The sequence below is a fragment of the Strongylocentrotus purpuratus genome, unplaced genomic scaffold, assembly GCF_000002235.5.
Source record: "Strongylocentrotus purpuratus isolate Spur 01 unplaced genomic scaffold, Spur_5.0 spur5_scaffold_20, whole genome shotgun sequence".
In the NCBI taxonomy this organism is placed as follows: Eukaryota; Metazoa; Echinodermata; class Echinoidea; order Camarodonta; family Strongylocentrotidae; genus Strongylocentrotus; species Strongylocentrotus purpuratus.
Window position 1 is genome coordinate 1,066,075 of NW_022145606.1, and position 20,829 is coordinate 1,086,903.

Genomic DNA, 20,829 nt, shown 5'->3' on the forward strand with positions numbered 1-20,829 from the left:
CACTGCTGAAGAGCAAGGGAACTGACATGGTTAAACGAAAATTGAGTTCTAGGTAGGCTCACCTCAGATCTTCTGATAAGCTGCATGTACATCCTGCATGTAGCTTCAAGTTCTAAACATGATTTCTGTTTTTACAGGAGCTCTTTCAAGATTTGTTGCAGTCAGTGAGATTTCATCACAGTGAATTGGATACGTCTCATTTCATTTACAGTTGTCCATCAGAGCCCCCTTTTCAGTTTGTCTAATGATTTTTTTGCTTACTAGAGCAAAATCAGTCATCATTTAGGTGGTTATTGTTACTTAAATTATGATAAATTTTAAATTGAGTTCTTGGTTGGCTTACCTCACAGGTACCTCTTCTGATGAAGTACATCTCGCGACCCATATCCCCCTGATATACGATAACATCACCAGGCATGAAGATGAACACATGGAGCTTCAGTGCAAGCATGCGCAAGAAGTTAGAGTCACACTCCTTGAACAGTGGCACCTACAACAAAAAAAAAGCAAACATTAAGCACGTCATGAGCATTGGATTGCTTTACGTACTGTGTTAAATCCACCCCTCAAGTTGTCTCGTCTTATGTTTGGAGTCAAAAGGGAGTCAACTCAAAGAAGACAAGCATCATTGGTAAATATTGGTACATAGACCCTCAGAGCACCATCAAATATCCAAACATACATCACAGCTATTAAAGACATGTAGCTTCAGACCAAAGACATGTGCAGGAATTAAGAAACGACTGTGAAACAACACACACAAGACAAATTATCAACCCCGTATTTATTTTCCCCTTTTCTGTTTTATTGATATTAATAATCCTCACAGTATCAGTGGGCCTCAAGCATTATCTGTAAAGCTTTTTTAGCTTACGAAAAAAAAAAAATCTCTAGTCACAAAGTGTGAAATCAAGAATTAGAATTTCAGAGGTTCACATATCATCTGCAGCATTGTAAAGGGAGCTATTATCTAGTCCATTGCCTGGACTGTTTCTGTGTCGCGCGCCCATTCAGCTGAGAAAATAACACACCCTCAACGCTAAAATAGAGACAGTCCTTGCCTTTCATTCTTACCCTCGCTAGTGGCAGGGATATTTTTGGGAAAAGCGCAATCTGTGTGGGTTTTGTGATGTGTATAAAGGACAACATAGATGAGTGAAGGACAAAAAATATTTTAAAAACGGGACAGAATCTGGGTCCTGTTTCAAAAAACTTGTTACCATTAACCAATTACAGTGAATGTTATAAGCTACTGAAATTGTGGGATTTGATTGGCTGAGAGCAAATTTGTCATAGAATTTCAGCATTTGTTATTGATAATGAGTTTTATGAAACAAGGCCCTGGACTAGCTATTACCTTGCTGAGTGTCTCATGTACATCCTGGTAGGCGATGTCCTGCTGGAGCTGAATGGGCATGTCATGCATGACACGCTCTCCACCAGGGATAGCTTCTCCTCTGTCAAGGAAATAACAAGTATGCAGGCCGGGGTAAGAAATGGCTTTACTCAATAATCATGAAAAGAGCAATGATCAATTTGTACCAAAATTAGGGCCAAAGAAAAAAATCTATAGTGGAGGGCTGGCAGGGCGTCAATTAAGATCAATTCTTGAATACCTTCCATACAAAAAGTAAGGAATTTGTTTTCCATTGTGGTAGAATGAAATATACCTTGTCAAAACAGGCATGCACAAGACATTTGATGAGGCTTTTGATTTCTAATACTACATAATATTGTTTAGCTTGAAATGACTCGAATAGAATTACTATTGATGAATTAATTACATGTCAACATATACACATAGTAGCTAGGGGGCTCGGGTGTTTACCCAATAACACTTATTAACAGGTGTTGTCAATCACCACGACTAACCTTCGGTTTTTCAATATGACTAACAGGCCTTATCATGTATGTAATGGTCTGCATTTTCCACCAATCCCCAACATGGAAAAAAAACATTGCTTACATTTTTGTCACCCGAAGACTCTCTGAGAAACTGGGGCTATGGGTTAGCTGTGTGCAAGACTTGTAAAATCATTAATGGTATGGCCACCAAGTCTGGTGTCAGCAAATTATGACCTTCTACTCTTGGAAACTGATGACCTTCTCTCTTTTAAAGTGATTCATGCATGGGTAAAAAGAGGGCAGCACACTGAGCCAACGGGTATTACGCTCCCGTGCATGCACATACAATGTACTAGTATCCCTTTGTGCGTACGTCCGTACAGGAGCATAATACCTTTTGGCTCAGTGTTCGCCAAGTTGCCTACTTCACGAAGGACTATATATACCCACGCATGAGCATTTTTTAAGCAAACATACCTGTGTCTTCTGAAGACCAGACTGAGATAGTTGACCACCCTCTGTTGAAGATCTGGAGTCAGGTTGTGTTTCTTCATGAAATCCTGAGCGGCAAACAGCTTCTCCTGGAAACCCACTCTGTAGAAAGCAATTAAAAAATGATGGAAGGATCTAGACAGGTATTCTTCCAGTTCTTCTACATATATCTTTATAGTTTTATCAGGTTCAAATGCATTTGTCACAAATAATTCTTTTTAATCAGTTATTGACCAAATCACACCTGCACAATTTACATTCACATTTTGAATTTCAGGAACAAATTGAGCTCTTTCTAATTTAGTCAAATAATCTAACTCTTGCTTTTAGAACCAGTAGTAGTACAGCATGGAAATGTTAATCCATTGCCTGTCAGATGCTTTGATTGCACTGCATTTTTTCCTTTTAGAACGGTAGAACCTAAAAGTACTTGACAATTAAATCAATCAAAGCAACATATACAAAATAAAGAAACATATAAAAATAGAATTGATTAAAAATGTTACCCTATAGACTACTACAATTATTAACGACAACAGGTTGAAATAAAAAATATTTTTATTTGCTTGTTTCTGTAGTTCAAACTAAGCTCAGGAATTTTTGTCTCTTTTAATGTTTGGATTATCTTTTTTTCTCCTGAAAGTATTCAATATTGAAATGTATTTTGTCCGATTTGTTTACAAAAATGAAAAAGATCATGATTATAAATCCTCGCCTGTACACCACCATTTAATGCCCTTCACCACTAACCTTGGGGCATCAGAGTTTGCCAGCGTAGCAGCGATGGAGGACAGGCAGTAGCCGTAGAGGAGGAGTCCCACAAGCATCGCAGCCAGGGCGATGGCGCGGCCGATGGTCGAATGCGCGCTGATGTCTCCGTAGCCCGTAGATGTCATCGTTGCCGCAGCCCAGTATAACGATTGAATGTACTCGTGTGACGGGAGCGTGAACACCTCGTCCACCGGCATGTCCACGGCAGGAGCGGCTTGCGCACCGTCGTCGCTGCTCGAACATCGTGAGGGAAGGAAAGAAGATTAGTCGGATTAAAATCACAAACTGACTCGAAATTACCAAATGAGAAGAGTACCAACTGAGTCAGAACGAACCCAGGTAATTCTACGGATTCGACAATCAACCGAACCCATAGTCCAATGACCCTCATAATAAAAAATCTGCATTTCGTCAGAAATTGATGAACACATTTACACACTGTACGTAGTCTCCACAAATGCCAAAATGTATAATTAATAGTAGACCTAATACCATTTATTTTACAAGTCATAAAGCGGTATTACTGCACACACTGACATTTTAAGTCCGTTGGACCACATTTTAATAAGATACATCGTTCATTAATACTTTAAGGATTTCAACTCCCATAAGATATATTAACTCATAAAAAAAGTATAATTATATACAGCCTTATATTAAGACTTATTATCTCTGAAACTTTAATCCAATAGGAAGTGCCAACAATTAATAATCGATTAAGGTTTCGTCTTTGAGTTTGACACAAATCCTCTTACAAAAATGAAATATATGAGCTGCAGGTAATGCTCAATGAAAGTTATTTATTCTTCTCTTTTCTTGGCGTTGTTATTGTCCGGGTTTTATTTTTCTAGGGGGGGGGGTAGACATCGAAAATATTCGTAAGGATGTTCAATATGCTGTTTAGATGATAGAAGATGATTTTAAAATAAATTTAAAAGCTTAAAAGAGCCTCATGACCAGGAACATTAGAACTTCATGTCTATCTTTGGAAATATCGACTTTAATGTAATTATACTTTACAGGCAATTTCTGGGAAGTTTTTCCAGTTGTACGTATATACATATTTTGGTTATGACATAGAATACCGTGAGAGGAACTGAAATCAAATAAATTTACTCACCTGTAACGTACATTTCAATAATAATCAATATCTACGAAAAGTATATGGATTATGATAGTTGTAAGCATAATATCGGCCTATGCTAAGAAAATTAAATAATCTAAGAAGCGCAAGTTAGTTGAAAGTCTATTTGATACTGTCGTATTCTAAATGAGAGTTTGCCCGCAACCTAGGTATTAGTTAAGCGGCTACTGAATAGGCCTGTCTAGAAGCTTGCAGAGAAGATAGCCAAATTGATATGATATGCGATAGAAGAAGCATAATATGAAGGCAATAATGAGCATGATAAATACAAATGATAACAAACACAAATGGTAGCCACAACCGATGTAAAAATAAGTAGATAAATAAATAAATAAATAGATCAATGAGAAGAATAACAAAGCAAGATCATACTTTGGCTATTTAAAACGAAGCAGAGACAAAAAAAACAAAAAATAATAATTACAATACATTTGATTTTGACTGTATGGACTAATGAAGCTAATGATGAAAATACGATTTTTTTTATTTTTTTTTGTGGGGGGGGGGGGGCGGCTAAAGAATATAGATCTGATCAAAAACCGTTATCTTCTTCCTAATTAAGAATCATCAGAGACTTTCATTTCAATGATTGGAGCAATTACTTTTTCCTATTTACAATGGATTTATGATATTGTATCTCCATAGTAAAATCAGATCCGTATACAAACTATCTTTTGTTTTAATAGGACAGAATGGGAAAGAATTATCTACAAGATACCTAGGTTGAATATTTCCTTATCTTATGAGAGTCATGAATAGCCAAATATGAAAAATAATTACATACTGTACTGTCGGTTGAAAAGGAAAAACGGCAAAAAGATGATTTATGACGAAAATCTGAAGAGCAAACATTCATATGGGCTGTTTCTTCGAGTCAAATGAAAACTGCTTTTCAACTTTGATTTGACCATGCACAAAAGCATGACACAATGCTTCATGAGTTTACAACAAAGATCAATTTATGCCACAGTACCTTTCATTTCCAATGATCTTTATTTGTACACATGTCTGTATCCAAATGTTGGGAAAATGGTATATATCGACAATGTACGATGGATGTCATATATTCGTATAGTAGTCCATTGAGGTTGTGCATGATGATGATTTTGAATTTGCAGTAAATGTCATTCTCATTTACAACATGTTGATTTTCGGAACGTGTTAATGGAATGGAACGGCATTGGGAGGTATACTTCTACTGAACATTTACCTTGACGTAGATTCATTGTAATGTAAACAAATAATATCTATAGCTGTAGCTATTAAGATTAATCTATATTCACCTAGTCATAGTGAAACATTAGCAAAAGTATTACAATAATACCATTTTGTGTAGAGGGAAATAAAGAACTTAAATTATAGAATGTCTCATTATTTCACATGAGTTGATATTTAACAGTGTATACTTCAGCTCCCCTGCAACGAATTTCAAAAACATTTTAAGTACATTGAATGATGAATAAATATTTACTACTAAGTCTACTGATTATCTATCTACAGAGAATGAACTAAGTTACGGAAACTTTTCCATAGAAGAGAATAAAAGGTCATGACAAGCAGTTATGCAGCAAGATTGTAAACAAGTTGCCAAAGAAGCTCATGCTCCGAAAAGAAAAGTCATTATGAAGTATAGCAAACTACCAGAAGAATAAACTAATATGTGTGATGATGTCTTCCAGTAAGATTAGAAAGCGCTTCGTATGGTAGCCATCAGCTTAATTACAATCAATCACCATTATGTGCATGCAATGAAACTTGCCTCTAAACTGAGTCATTTCTAAACTGAGTCGTTTATCTAAAGTTCTTGATAAAAAATATCGAATTGTTTATTTTTAAATCGAGGAAATGGTTTTAAAAACAAGGAACTGAAGCTTTGATGCTCTAAAGTAAAATTGATAATTTATAATTAGTTTAGTAGTTCATCTGCATTCTAATTGTAGGTCAGTACCAAAAGAGCTTAAAGGTTGCATACTTAAGTTTGCTGACCCCGTTTTTTTGTTTACATTTTTGTTTTTAATATTTGTTGAATTAAGACCAACGTTTTTAATGAACTTCATTAAATATCAACGTCCCTTCTTAAACAATGTGTACATCGTTGGTGTAACGCATCTTCTTGAATTGTACATTAGTTACAATTTTGAGTTGTGTAGCCTTAGAACCGATGCTTGTCTGCAATGTATTCTGTAACTTAACTTCTTAAATAGTTACCGTCAGAATTAGAGGCAAGTTGTAGGAAGAAAAATTAAAGCAGCAATGATATACAGAAACCCGAAGCCAGAAAGAGAAAGCGAAATATGGAAGAAAAAAATTCATTCTTCACACATAAATGGATGAGAAAAAAAATAGGAAACCATTCTTTAATGCTAACCTCGTCGACCCCTTACTGTTGAACACGAAATGTGCATCGCTTTTGAACATGTCCACTTGACAGCTTCGTGTTGTAATCCAAGTTGGAAAAGGGGGAGGGACACAAACCAAAGGAGGAGGGGCAAGACATACACAGGGAGGTGGTTACCATAGTCATTTGACAAGGAGGGCGTGATGTGTACAAGAAGGGCGGGGTTTAGTGATGTAAAGGGTTGGGGGAGAATGTTAGATAAACGTATAATAGAAGGAAAGTTGTAAGTGGGGTTAAGATAGAAACAAACAAACAAAGGATGGGAGGAAACATTTATCATCGGGTAAGCATTGAAGAAACAAAAGGGAGAGAGCGGGGAAAAACAAGTTGTATTATAAAGATTAACAAGACGGGAAAAAAACGAACGTTATTGTCAAAAGTAAAAATTTCAAGTGTTATTTGTACTGACTGATCAATTAACGAAACACCGAAGACATCCACTTAACAGCTAAACACAACTGTGTTGAGGGGTAAAGGGTGGGGTTGCATGTGCGGGTTGCCAAAATGGTTTTAATGCATTGGTGTTCATGAAGGGTGGTTTTACACGATCACAATATCACATGGACAACATGTATCTAGTTCGTGGGGAGTGGGAGAGGGGAAGGGGAAAGGGAAGGGGTGATGCTCTAAAATCATGCAAAACATAGTACAATTATACCATACAGATGTGGGATGAGGGCAAGATTTGAGGGGTGGGGTGGCGATCTATACCATCAAATGAATTCATAACGTTTAATAGAACGTTATTGCTATACTTTTCTACCTAAAATATAAGCTACGCAACTATGTAGAATATTTGTTTTAGCTCTCTAATTCCACGAGTTTAAACATATTGATATTGTAGATATGGCTATAATCTGCATCATAAATGTAATATGTGTGTGTAATACCGTGGTTACTGTGCGCAAATAAATGTAGTGCTCATAGAAGTAAACTGTTTCTTTTAGAAATAATACTGAATATATGAATAGTATCTACAAACGAACAGTTCTAAACAAACGACTTGTTCTATAAATATAAACATGTCGATGAGCTAAACATAAACTGAGATTGAAATCAAAATGTTCGTGAAAGAACAAGAAAATATATGAAGAAAAGCCTGAGGGCGAGGACACAAATGCCAAAATGATATATATTGGTTGGTACAGCGTAACTACTAGGACCAAAATAAGGAGAAAGTAGAAAGGGCGACTCTAACTAAGAAAGTAAAGTGATATTGTCTATTAAAAAGTACATGAATTCCACAGTGATCGACAATCTGTTGTTTCGGCGAACATGATACAAGAGAAATGGCAGCGTTGAACGAATAGCATTTAAACTACAACATTACAATATCAAGATCATGAGATTGGCAATTGCGTTAAAATGTAACAGCAATACGAATATATTCGTTGAAAAAACAACAGAACCAGAGAACAGAGAACGTTAACCAAAGAACAATCTTTACACGTATAGTTTTTGTTTTAATTCACGATTTTAAGTTCTGTGTGTTTATCTTTTTGTAGGAGAAGCGCAAAATGAACTGGTTTTGAGAATACACGCATGAAACAAGATATTTTTCATTTTGCTTAAGTCAACGAAATTAGCACGTTTATTAAAAGTTGAAAAAAAAATTCATGTAGTTCTAGTTGATTTTGCATTTAAAAAACATGTAACTATTTACATATCCAAATATCACCTTTTGTATCATAATGATATGAAATTAGTTTTCACTTTAAAGCGAAGGTTGAGTTCTGGGATGAGGTGAAAAATAATTTGTGAGTGTTAGGGTTAGGTTTACCCTACGCCAACTATACCAAAGCAGTATTTAAATTTTAGATTGTTTCTTTACTTTTTTCATAAATGAAACAAAACCTTTAATAATACACTAAGCTTTAGGCCCCAAAACATCTCCTAATAAATTGAATGACAAAATCAAAACATATATGGCTCTCGATAGAATTCCGAATTAAAGGTCAAAATGAGATCACACTTAGCGATTCTATTAACACAATTATTCCAAGAATCTATTAAAAAAAAACACCTAAATGAACACAGACTTTATAATAGGAGCCGCAAGGCACATGACAACGCTGACTACATGATTACAAATTACTATCTCAGTCACACCGCCCTACCAACTCCACCCGCAAATTAAAGTGCATGCGTCGAGGTAGGATCGAGAACGCTTCGCTCTGTAGGGTTCCTTACATCGCGCACGTTGCGTGTGGTCCCTGCAAAATAGGGAGCTTTCGCAAGCTCAACTCGGACGGAGAATATGCGGTTCGTGTGCAAAACCGAGAAGCTACTATAGTAATAGCCGAGTGGCCGCTGAGGTACTGAAATCAAGAACGGTTGTTGACAAAATCTACGGGCGATCTCAATGACGCCCAAAGTGAGTCAACAGCCAATCCGCGCGCTTGTACCAAAGCTGATAGGGGGACGTACGCGAAGGAACATGATGAATTTCAACGCGAACGGCTCTTCGGTGATTTTTTTTTTCTTTCGATTAATGTTTCTTAAATATAACAACTTGAATATGGCATATGAATTGATTTAAAGGTGGATTATGATTTGTTGAAATATGATTAAAAGCCGTTTTGTGGCTTGGTCGATCAAGACAATTTAAGCTGGCTAGTCGTGTAGTCCCGTCCAGGGGCGTACGCAGGATTTTTTCAAGGGGGGGGGTTTTAGAATATGTTGCTCCCGAAAATTTGAAAATCGCGCCGGCCGAAAAGTCGCTCAGTGGGGGGGGTTTTAGGTTTTTTTTAGGGGGGTTTACATACATTAAAATACCAAAGGGGGGGGTTTGAACCCCCAAAACACCCCCCCCCCCCTGCGTACGCCCCTGGTCCCGTCAGTACTGTATTGCGTGGCAGGGCATTGTCATTGCATTGCGATACCTCCGTACTATACGTACGCGTTCACCGGAAAGCGAAACCGCTCATTGCAACGAGGGCGGTCCGTTTACGACGGTCGCAACCCTGAGTGCTCCCGAGTCGTAGAAGGTTTGTCCGTCGCTGGGCGAAAACTCGCTACTATCCATTTGTTTCAATGTTATCGGATAAGAGTGTTGCGCGCGAAGCAGGCTTGTTATTAATACACGAACTGTTGGCGAAAGCTGTGAGGTTTGGACGAAAGTATCAAATAACGGTCTCTGCACTTCGGTCTTTTTTGTGGCGAACACGTACATGCATAATAATCATATACATGCACACAATGCCCATTGCTTTATCAATTTGCAAATAACACGTGTAGAACAGCAACATCGCGCAACTAAAGCACGAAAAGTGACCGCTCCGGGTTTGCCCGAAAATCTTCGGCGAGGCCTCGTTGCTGGCTTGGCACTGCCACTGGTATGGCTTGTCAAAGTCATTGAGCGTTGCGAGAAGCGCCCTCTAAACTCGATGACCGACTAACTTTAAAACCGACTGGTAGTAATACTAACGTGGCCAATGGGTATAACGTAATGGTTTTATTAGTCTGATGTAGCCGTCGGGTGTCGGTCTCGTTTGGGTGACTGTGGTATGTCTCGGGCTCTCGATGAAAGCAAAACAAAAGCATGTGACTGTGTTTCACTCGAAGTGAATCGACAAGAAAAAGAAAAGTACTCAGCAATGAACCAAATTGAAAAGACCAATGCCGAAAAAATAAGATCCAATAGAAACAAAAATACAGAAACAAACTAGATTTGCAAGGACAATACCCAACAAACATGACAAAATGAACGTCGCTGGCGGCCTATAACATTACTAGTCCTTAACCCTTACTGTACTGGGCTATTTTGAGCACCCACTGACTGGGGGGGGGGGGGGGGGGGCCTGGGAGGCCCCCCCCCCCTATGATCTCGGCCGTCGATTGTCCGATGAACACGAAAATTTGCATGTTTGTAGATATTTACGTAAGGAACAAGATGGTATAATTAGTTTTTTCTGAATATGCAAATTTTTGTCGTTAGCCTAATTAATTATGCAAAATGCGCTAATTTTATGCATTTTACCGAAAACGTGCCAAACTCCACTTTTTGAATGTTGAAACTCATTATCCATATGAAACTTCTTTTCTCACACAAAAAAGTTATTTTAATGTAATTAATAATGATAATTTATGCAAATTTTGATGCGATTTTCATTTTTTTTTTTTTTTTTTGATGACATGCGCATACTAATTGTTATGTAACGCCTTACAGGTATATCCGATTTCGACGAAAATGGTATCAAAATGTGCGTAAGACTTGAGGGAAAAAAGTCATGAAACGACAATTCGAAATTCCAAGCGGTTGCGGCGCAATCTCCGAAAATGTCGAGGGGGGGGGGCCTCCCAGGCCCCCCCCCCCCCAGTACAGTAAGGGTTAAGAGTTCAAGAGACAGAGAGTTCAAGTACCCATCTGATTATGACGTAAGATATCAAAGTATCTACAGCTCTGATTTTCGATATATATAGCTGAAAGCAAAGCTAGTAATAAATTAAATCTAAATTTTGAATTGATATACTGTATCCCCAAAATTTATCAGGGCTTGCATTAATCCAAGGCCACGGCCGTGGATGCCCCTTTGATTGGCCTCAATGCCCCTCTTACTGGCCTTGGAGATTTGTTGTGCCCTTTCCAATTCTTCCTATTTGTGCTGTAATATAGGAATGTGCCTTACAGAAAAGTGGCCTTACCCTAAAAATATTGAAATTTAAGGCCTGATTGATATTATGCAGATATCACTACAACAAACTCAATTCTTTCTAACTGGTAGATACCGTGATGGCTGCGCCCGCGAATAGGCCTATATCTCAATTGTGCAATGTGTAATAACCGAATCTATGTGAACGGCGAGAGGACAAATCAAGCAAAGACTTTGGTCTAAAAAGTGTATTCTTAACTAATACCACGATGTGTAGGAGGGTGGGGATTTCTACAATGCACTACTTGTATGTGGAGGCGGCACCAAGAAGCAGGAGCATTTCGAATGTCGACGCTTTTCAAACGTATACTGCTTTATCTAAATCTTATTTTCTTCTCATAAAAAAATCTATATATGAATGAGCTATTTTTTTAGCTATATTTCCAATTAGGATCATTCAGCAAGTTTGTGAAGGATTGGACAATGACTTTATTTACGGTTCTGCATCCAAGGAGCGGAGACTTATTTTCCAATATCGTATTTGCCTTCAGTCGACCCCTCCCCCTTAAGAAAACAAGTACCTAGTGCCGCCCCAATACTTTACGTCTATAACTATCGGGAATATTCTTACAATTTGGAGGAGGGTACTAGTTAACATTTACATTCCAAGGTAATCTACTTTGGGATTATATTCAAGTGTCTAATGTATATAGTTTTGTGGATATACTGATTTGGTCGATCTGTGACGTGAGCAATGAAATAGGGTATCTAGAACGTGTCTTGATGGAACCTAAATGCGACAAGCAACACGGACGACGTATACAATGCAATAGACAGCGAAGCAGCAACTAATTTGGACGTCAAATGCATACTACACGAGCGTGATACCACGAATATGCTACATGAAATACAAATTGTACACAAATGTGACGAATAAAAACATTTAGAAAATTAATGATAAATTATTTAGTTCAATTAACAATTTTCATTGATAACGATTAAGTCTATGACAAATTTAGAATGAATTTAAAACAATATAATAATACTAATCATTAATCCGACTTCTTCTCATGGGTCTTCAATACTAAACTAATAAGAAACTCATCTTTCAAAGAATATTTTCTTGACGACTTGAAATCTCCTTTTACATAAATTGGTTTAATTCAGAGAAGTCTTTAAGACTCGAAAGGCATGCAGAAAAACATCATTATTCAAAACAAGAATAAGTTGCGTAGTAATTATGTATAATAAATAAAACACTGCATTAGAATATGATCAAAGGCAGAAGTATGAGATATCATAACGCGACGAAGAGTATTTATGGAAAACACGTTGTCGAAGTCCATGCAGATAAAAAAAAAGTGGACAGTGTTATATAATTTTCTCACACGTGTTTTGGGATCTTACTTGAGGAAGCGAAATTTCAGAAGAATATTCTCGGCACAGTTGTTCCCGAACGAAAGTATTGATACACGTAATACAAACTGATTCTTTTGTACAACAAAGTTATCAATTATTTTTGTTCCTGAAACTTTAACATGGTCGTTTTCCATTTTATAAGGATGAATGCAATATTGTTAACTTAAATGATACATTCAACTTGAATGAGTTACAGTAAACTAAGCATTAGAATATATATTAATACATACTGCATTTTCTTTCTTTTTTTCTTAACCAAACAGTGCAACTTTCGTTTGATAACAGAATAACAAAATCTTTTCTTTACTTTAGTTCACTATTATAATAATAAAAAAACACAATGCTAAGCTGTTTCCAACAATCTAATTTGCTGAACTACTTTAGGCGAATTATGATAAGGAATTGATGACATTACATATATTTTCCGTTGCAAAAGTAAATGCATTTAGAAAGCACAATAGCGATTGAGCAGTTTGTGATAACTTATTTGATAGCAGCAAGAAGAAAGAAATTAATTAAGAATGTTATTTTTTTTTTATAATTTCATTCATAATTACAAGAATATTTGACTCTTTGTAGTCTTTAAACAGAAATTTAAAAATATATTATAGGCTATCCACAGGAAGGGTATTCTCTCTTGGTACCAGGGGTTTACGGTACTGGGGGTGTACATGTATGGTACTAGATGTATAAGCTACCAAGGGCTTGTGGTACCGGGTTGAAGTATACCAGAAGTTTATGATCATTGGATGTAAGGTACCAAGGTTGTATAGTACCAGAGGTTCAGGATATCGAGTGTGTGGTACAAGGGGCGTGGGGTACCGGGGGTGGAGTGTACCTCGAGTATATGGTACGAATGTTTTAGGGCACCATAGATATTTGGTACCAAGGATGTAGGGTACAAGGTTGTAGGGTATCAGGAGTACATGTACGTGGTACTCGGGGCATGTGACACCAGGGTTCGAGTGTAGTTGGTGTAAAGGTACTGAAGGGTATACATAGGTATTTAGAGGTGTATGGTTCCAGTTTTGTATGGTACCAGTGGTGTAGGGTCCATGAGAGTATGGTACTGGGATGTACGGTACTGGGGTAGTGGGGTACCTGGAGTGTACGTTACCGTTGTGACAGGGTACTTACTTGCCCGATGGGCATGCGAAGAGGTACCATAGACAGGCGCTCCAGTGGGAGAGAAGAGCAATGTAGATGACAAACTTGAAGAATCGGATGGTCCCGATGTTGACGTCAAGGTTCTGCTCCAAGTTTTGCAGGTAGTTTGGAACCTATTTGTCGGGAAGATTTCAAAAGATGTACATGATTATTTACGTGGTAAGTATAGGAACTTTACGGTTTTAAGAGGAAACTAAAAGACATCTTTTGTTATATATTGTTATATTTTGTTAAACATTTTTTTTTTAATGTATATTTTCTTTCTAGCCCTGTCAAAAAAGCAGTTATTTGTTTCATATTATTGAAACAAATTTTTTCTAAAGCCTGATTTGATACGCTAAGAATAAAAGATAACTATCACAAAGTTATGACAAAACAATTTTCCAAAAAATTTAAGTAACGTCGGAATCATTCAAAGATATTCACTAATAATAAAGAAACTGTGGACATTTTTTGGCAGGATTCCGAATTGGTATTAACTGTTAACAAAGGAGTTTTATTTGCAGTTTTCCTAATTTATTTCTATTGCTGATTAACTGTGTATAATTCCGGTATATTTCAAGAAATATTTCCATTTTGTGTGTGTTCTCTGTTTCCTCTATTGTATTAATTCTGTATCTTATGTGTTTTTTTATGGATTTGAATTGGTATTAACTGTTAACAAAGATGTTTTTTTTTTAAAGCCTACCCGCCAGCACTTGATAAGCCTGTTGAGAGCCAGTAGATAGAGAGCATGGGTCCGTTGGATGCCTACAGGTAGCAGGAGACAGAACAGATCCAGGGGTAGGATCGCAACCACATCGGCCACGAAACCCCAGCTCCGAACGTAGTGGTCCCGGATGTAATGAAAGTCCTTGAATGTACCTACAAAACAATAGTAATCTCATAGAAATAATCATATCCCTCACAATTTTTTTTTTCACGGACAAGAACACTGACCATTGTCATAATATATGCTTTTCTCTTTTTTTAAATAATGTGTATTCATTGCAACCAAAAGGTTTGGATATCATAAGACAATAATGCATCTGGCTACTTTGTGGCGGATGCATAACTAGACATCTACTAGAAACCCACCACATTTAAATCATTTTTATCTTTGACGTCAGAGCCAGATAGTTCTTATATTCCCTGTTTACACTCTCTTATTCAAGGATTGAGTAAGTGTACTTCACGTAATCACACCTCTTGCTGACGGAAAATGAACACCTACACTATTTTGTTATCGCATCGATGACATCACAGTAAAATAGCTGTGACTATTTTCCCAACTTGTACTCGGAGATAATTTTCTTGATGTCTTTTAATTTTAATTTTTGTTTTCCTCGTTTTTTTCTTCGATTTTCTTAATTTCTGTAGCTTTGTCTTCATTGCTTGATTGTTTTTCTTTTTCTATTTTTATCATTTCACCCTTTAAAATCCAACAATCAACATATTGGAGGACGGAATCCTTTCAACTCGTTAAAAAAAAATCCTATTATCATCTTACCGTTGGGCGTGGTGACGGCCGTTCGAAGTCGTACTACGATGTCGATGACGAGTACGAAGTCCATGAGATACATGTGTGTGAGGAGAATCAGGTTCTCGGTTCCTTCGTCGTTACGATTCTGGTTGGCTGTGACGGAAAATTGCAAAATTACGCATTTCACCTTTTTTCATGATCCTTGGTGCATTTCAAAAGACCATCACATAACAAAGACTGCAAATTATATTTCTACAATAAATCAATCATCAGCATTTTTTAAATTCAACTCTCTTCATTTATATCCTGTTCCTCCTTTAACCCTATTTTAACTGGGTTATTTCAGACACCCCCCCCCCCCCTAATATCTCGGCCGTTTAACTGCCGATCGCCGCGAAAATGTGCATACATGCCAAGTGAAGTGTATAGAATACTATGGTAATTTCATTTTTTTTTGAAAAATTCAGTAATTTGCATATTTATGGTAATTTATGCATATAAGGTCATACAATTCACATTTTTGCACATAAATCAGACATTATTCATATTTAAGCATTCTTTTTCACTACATATATATTTGTTCGACCATTTGGAATAATAATACGACACAAAAAATTGGAAGAGCCGGGTTATTCCTTTTGTTATCTATGGTTTTGATAATTCATTACGTATTTTTTATTGTTTTTTTAACTCATGTATTTTATTGTTTTGTTGTTTTATTTCATTTATAACTACAATTCAACTATTTTGACCCCAAAACAAACACCCAAACTTTTTAAACAAGACTAAATAACCAATGTTTTATCTCTTTTTAGGAAAAATAACATTTCCTTATGTTTTGTACACAAATCACAACAATGAGTAATTTTCGGGCTGACATGCAAAGACAAAATATCACGTGACTTTGTAACTAAACATTCGATTTTCGAAAAAAATCTTTTTAAAAGATGCGTAAGGGTCGAAAGAAAAAAGTCATGAAAGGAAAATGTTATATCTGCCGCGGTTTCGGAGTAGTCGCGAAATTTCTACAGGGGGGGGGGGGGGAGGTCAAATTGACCCCCCCCCCCCCTCCCCCATTTAACATAGGGTTAAAACAAATTACATGTTCAGTCTTATGTTCTTTTCCACGTGTTACGGTCTAGTTTCTTGTGTCTAAGCAAGAATTAATTGGAGGATTATTGCATGCACTAATCGAATTCAAACAAACTCAGATCATCGTATCTCACACATACACAAATAAAGATAATTTGTATTTATCCTACTCTGAACGTAAACAAAACAAAAATTAATGAAAATCCCTCAAAATGTAATAACTCTGTAGGAGCGTACCGATGAAGCTAGCGCAGTACGGGTAGAGGAAGGCGATGACGAGGGTGACGAGTAGGACGAGGAGCTCCCAGAGCCTAGCGAATCGTGAGTTGGGTAGGACGACTGTGTCTGTGATGAGGGATTGAATGTCATCCCATAAAATACGTAGATGACGTCCAGTTCGCTGTGAGGATATAAACAAAATAGTTGTATCTGGTTGTGTAACCATGTACTATTTTACTTTTTATCTTTTCTCTTCTTCTTCATGGAGGAATATTAGTTACAAATTGTTTAACATCTTTAGTCGCTCATTTACTAAAACAAATTGCTTTCATTATATTTAATTAAAAATTAATCCATAACGAGAAAAAAAAAAAGCATCAGGGTAAGAATAAAAGAGATTGTAATGTCCAGTAAAATGTATTTCATAGATAAATAGATTTATAATGGAACAGCTTGCCTTTTCAGTATTCAATCTAAACTTAGGCATCTGTAATTAAAAGTGTCATCAATTTTAATGAAGCTAGTTAGATGTTATAATAACATAATACCTGAAGGCTCGGGCTGTGAAGATGATTTCGACTTGTTGATTCATTTACTTAAGTAGAATTTTATGGTGGATTTTTTTTTAAAGTGATAATTCAACGTGCTTCAGCCACAATAATTTATTTGGGTTAATTTGATGCAAGATGTATTATAACTGATCATGGGAAACAAAGTGGCCTGCCTTTCATTAAAGGTAATGTTTTTTCACTTTAGACTGACAGAACAATAACGACACTGGATATGATTAACAAATACAGAAAACCAGGATTAAAAAAGATATAAGACAGAACTAGCATCTAACAGCATGCAAGAGTACTTCTTTTCTTTACAAAAACACCGAAAGCTAAATGGGAGACGAAGTTAACGTTAGTGAACAGCATACCGATTTAGAGTAAATTCTGCAAAAGCTATATTCAATAGATTTGTTGAGTTGAAGAATAAAATAAAACCACGCATATTGAAAATGTATAAAAGGGAACCCAGTAGGACAACGCATTGTAAGGGAAGGTTCTTCTGGTATACGGTAAAAAACATGTTTTATGAACATAGAAATCAATGTTCATTATCATCTCTTGTTTTGCTAAAATATAGCTAGAATTATTTCTACATAAGCAGGAATTTACGGTGTTAATATTGTGACAATACGAAAGAAGCATTCGAAGGGGCGTGATAATACTAAATAAGCACTTGAAAGGGCGTGGCCTCAAAACATGATCATGACTTCAAGTTTCAATTAAATGTGCAAAGGAGAAAGAGGTGGTGACTTGTGCACAAGAGAAGATGACGTCGTGCTGGAGGGGGAGTGTACAGTGAAGGAGCGACGGTGATTGGATGAATAAGAGAAAGTGGGTTGGAGCTAAAGCGGTGGAAAGTGCGCATACAAAGACAAGACACAACTCTGATTGGATGAACGAGAAAAGTGGGTGGGGCTGAAGCGATGAAATGTGCGCATACACAGACAAAACACTCTCTTTACAGGTCTACAAGGGCGACTATGGATACTACACATCTAAAGTCAGGACAAAGAATGAAAATTTGTGAAAGGGGTGACGTGACAGGCTTTTTTGCGAGATTAAAGGAGCTAAATCTCGACTTTTGAAGCAAGATGGTTCTTACCGATGGTGTCATCCTTGCCGGGCTGTGCTGATTAAGGCAATGTGATAAAATGTCGTACGATGTCAATAAAAATGAACAACTTAAATTAAAGAAAGTGTACCTACATAATTATACAGTTAAGTCGGAAGAATTCCAGATACCTAGTTATAGGCAAGCAATCCCCTTTACCTGTTAACACAGTTCTCTCATTTAGACATCCTCTTCTTAACATTATGGTTTTGTGCCATAGGAATAAGAGTAAATCCGGAAAGAAAAAAAATGTATATTTAAAAAGGCATAAGATAAAATTGATTAGTAGGCCTACACTTATCTAGGTTTTTCTTAATTTTTTTCTTAAAGGGTTAGAAGCAAAATATTCTTTGAACAAAATAAAATGTGGTCCCTTAAACTCAACTATTAATGAACGTTCATGTTGACTCCTAATTAAAAAGGAAGACCATTGTTTAAAATCTCCCCGTTTTCCCCCTTTACCTAACAACTGAAATATATGAAACCAAGTATTATCAAAGCATTGTTAGTTGACTACCGACACCTTTTCAAGTCATTACTGCACAAAGTTTGTTATATATAATTAATTTGCTTTCAAACATTTACAAAAGTTATTTTCTACCAATTTACAATTTACATTCTTCTTAATTCACGAATTGCAACCTTTTGTCCTATACCGCGAGTACGACTTCTGTGAGAAAACAAAATTTAGTGTGACAGGAACGATGCAATGGGTCTAATAAATTGCCAACTTGCGTTGTTCAAAAAGAAAAATGATTAGTTAATGTTAGAAATGTCTAGGGGTCGATTATGGAGGTATTCAAATTCATTCTTGTCAGTAACTGGAGCAGCCTGTAAGCAATGCATGATGTTAATCATGAAGGTTATTAATTAATTGCAGTAAGTGAGACCAGTGGCGTAGCTCAGAAGCGGGACATGAGCCCCAGTAGCAATGGAAAACAGGAGGAAAGAGAAAGACAGAGAGACAGAGACAGAGAGAGAGACAGAGAGAAAGAGCCAGAGTGAAAAGAAGTGAGAAGAGAAAAATTGAACATGAAAATAAACTGGAATGTAATCTCCCCCCCCCCTTACCACTCTCTCTCTATCTCTCTCTCTCTCTCTCTCTCTCTCTCACGAACAAATACACGGACGCACCCGCACACTCACTTACCTACTCTTATTTATGTGCATTATTATTGTTATAGTTGCATGTTCAAATTATTGATATTTCACTAAATTGAACTGAATTGAATTTCCTGCAACTCTGAAACAATTTCCCATTCACTCAACTCACAATAAGAGTACCCTTTAATACATGTACCTGCTACGCCACTGGGTTAGAAAGTACATGTTAGTAAGTGTATGGGAAGTGTTATTCTATTTAAGGGAGAGGATTTAATGTCGTTTTCATAGTTTCATGAGGTTTGTGCCATAAAAAGCTGAAATATGGCATTAAAAATGAAAGAATGGGGGGGAAATTGTTAATATATTCATAGTCATGCTGTTACATAGCTCACACTTCTAGGTTGTTCTTTCGTTAGATATAAAAACGCAAATTAGACAATACTGCAACGCTAAAGGTAAATAGTAGATTAAGAAAAACAACAAAAACAATTTTGTATTTTGTTTTCTTTTGTTTAGCACATAATAATATTATATATATGCATTACAAGGAGATGTATGCGGATTAAATCTGGGAAAATATACAGCAAATGAGTGATATTAGATATTCTCCTATTTCTTGTATTGTTATTCGACGGAATATTAGCACAATGAATCTGCAAACTGGTCTAATAATGATTTTAAACAAAACAAGACAGTGTTATTAATATCACTAAATGATTGACTTATTAAAATCAATGTGAATTCTACTTCTCATCCTGAATGTTCTGCATGATATGAAGCAAAGATTAAGCAAATGTTATCATATTTCTACTGTATGGTTCTATGTTAGTAGTATTTTAATAAGACTCATGCATAAATGATAATGTGAGTAGGAACTAAAAGTACAGAACATTTTCAAAATGAGTTTTGAATAATAGACCTTACGAAACATAGTAGGTAAAATATCAATTTAAATGATGAATTAACAAAACCCATTAAATATCAACCATTTGCATAGATTATGGGCAAATATATATTCAAATGACAACTTTTGCCAAAGTCTTATTTGTGTAGTATCTTAAGAAAAATCAATGATCTTATCAACGCCGGGAAGGGTTCCTGATTTTTCATTCATCTTTTTGTTTAAACAGTATACATGTAAATTATTGGTTGTTATCACTGTTCTCGTTGTAATAAAAAGTTGCACCGGTGAATGGTGTACTATGATATTTCACACTTGCCAATTTGTTATGCCAATGGCTGACACTTATGAAGAAAAACAATCCCAAAACGCCATATAACTTTTCATTATCTTTTTTTTTCTGTCACAATTTGGAAAATATAATTCTCTTTTGCTCCATCGGAATTTGAAAATTAAAAAATTTAGGCTACATTCAAAGTAGATTGCAGAATATCACACCTTTTAAAAATATTTCAAACTCTTTTAATGCAGCTTTTATTGCCATTAAATTAAATA

At 36.2% G+C, this 20,829-nt stretch overlaps 1 protein-coding gene across 1 annotated transcript in view; it reads right to left on the reverse strand.

Annotated features, from left to right (window-relative positions):
* tetrakcng (tetrameric potassium-selective cyclic nucleotide gated channel) overlaps positions 1–20,829 on the reverse strand; it is a gene marked incomplete at its 5' end in the record, with an annotated part of 53,184 nt that overhangs the window by 19,455 nt on the left and 12,900 nt on the right. The window contains 8 exon segments of the mRNA NM_001081964.1: positions 344–490; positions 1,358–1,457; positions 2,323–2,439; positions 3,088–3,339; positions 13,799–13,941; positions 14,517–14,692; positions 15,318–15,443; positions 16,620–16,782. Coding sequence (NP_001075433.1) covers positions 344–490; positions 1,358–1,457; positions 2,323–2,439; positions 3,088–3,339; positions 13,799–13,941; positions 14,517–14,692; positions 15,318–15,443; positions 16,620–16,782 — 1,224 coding nt within the window.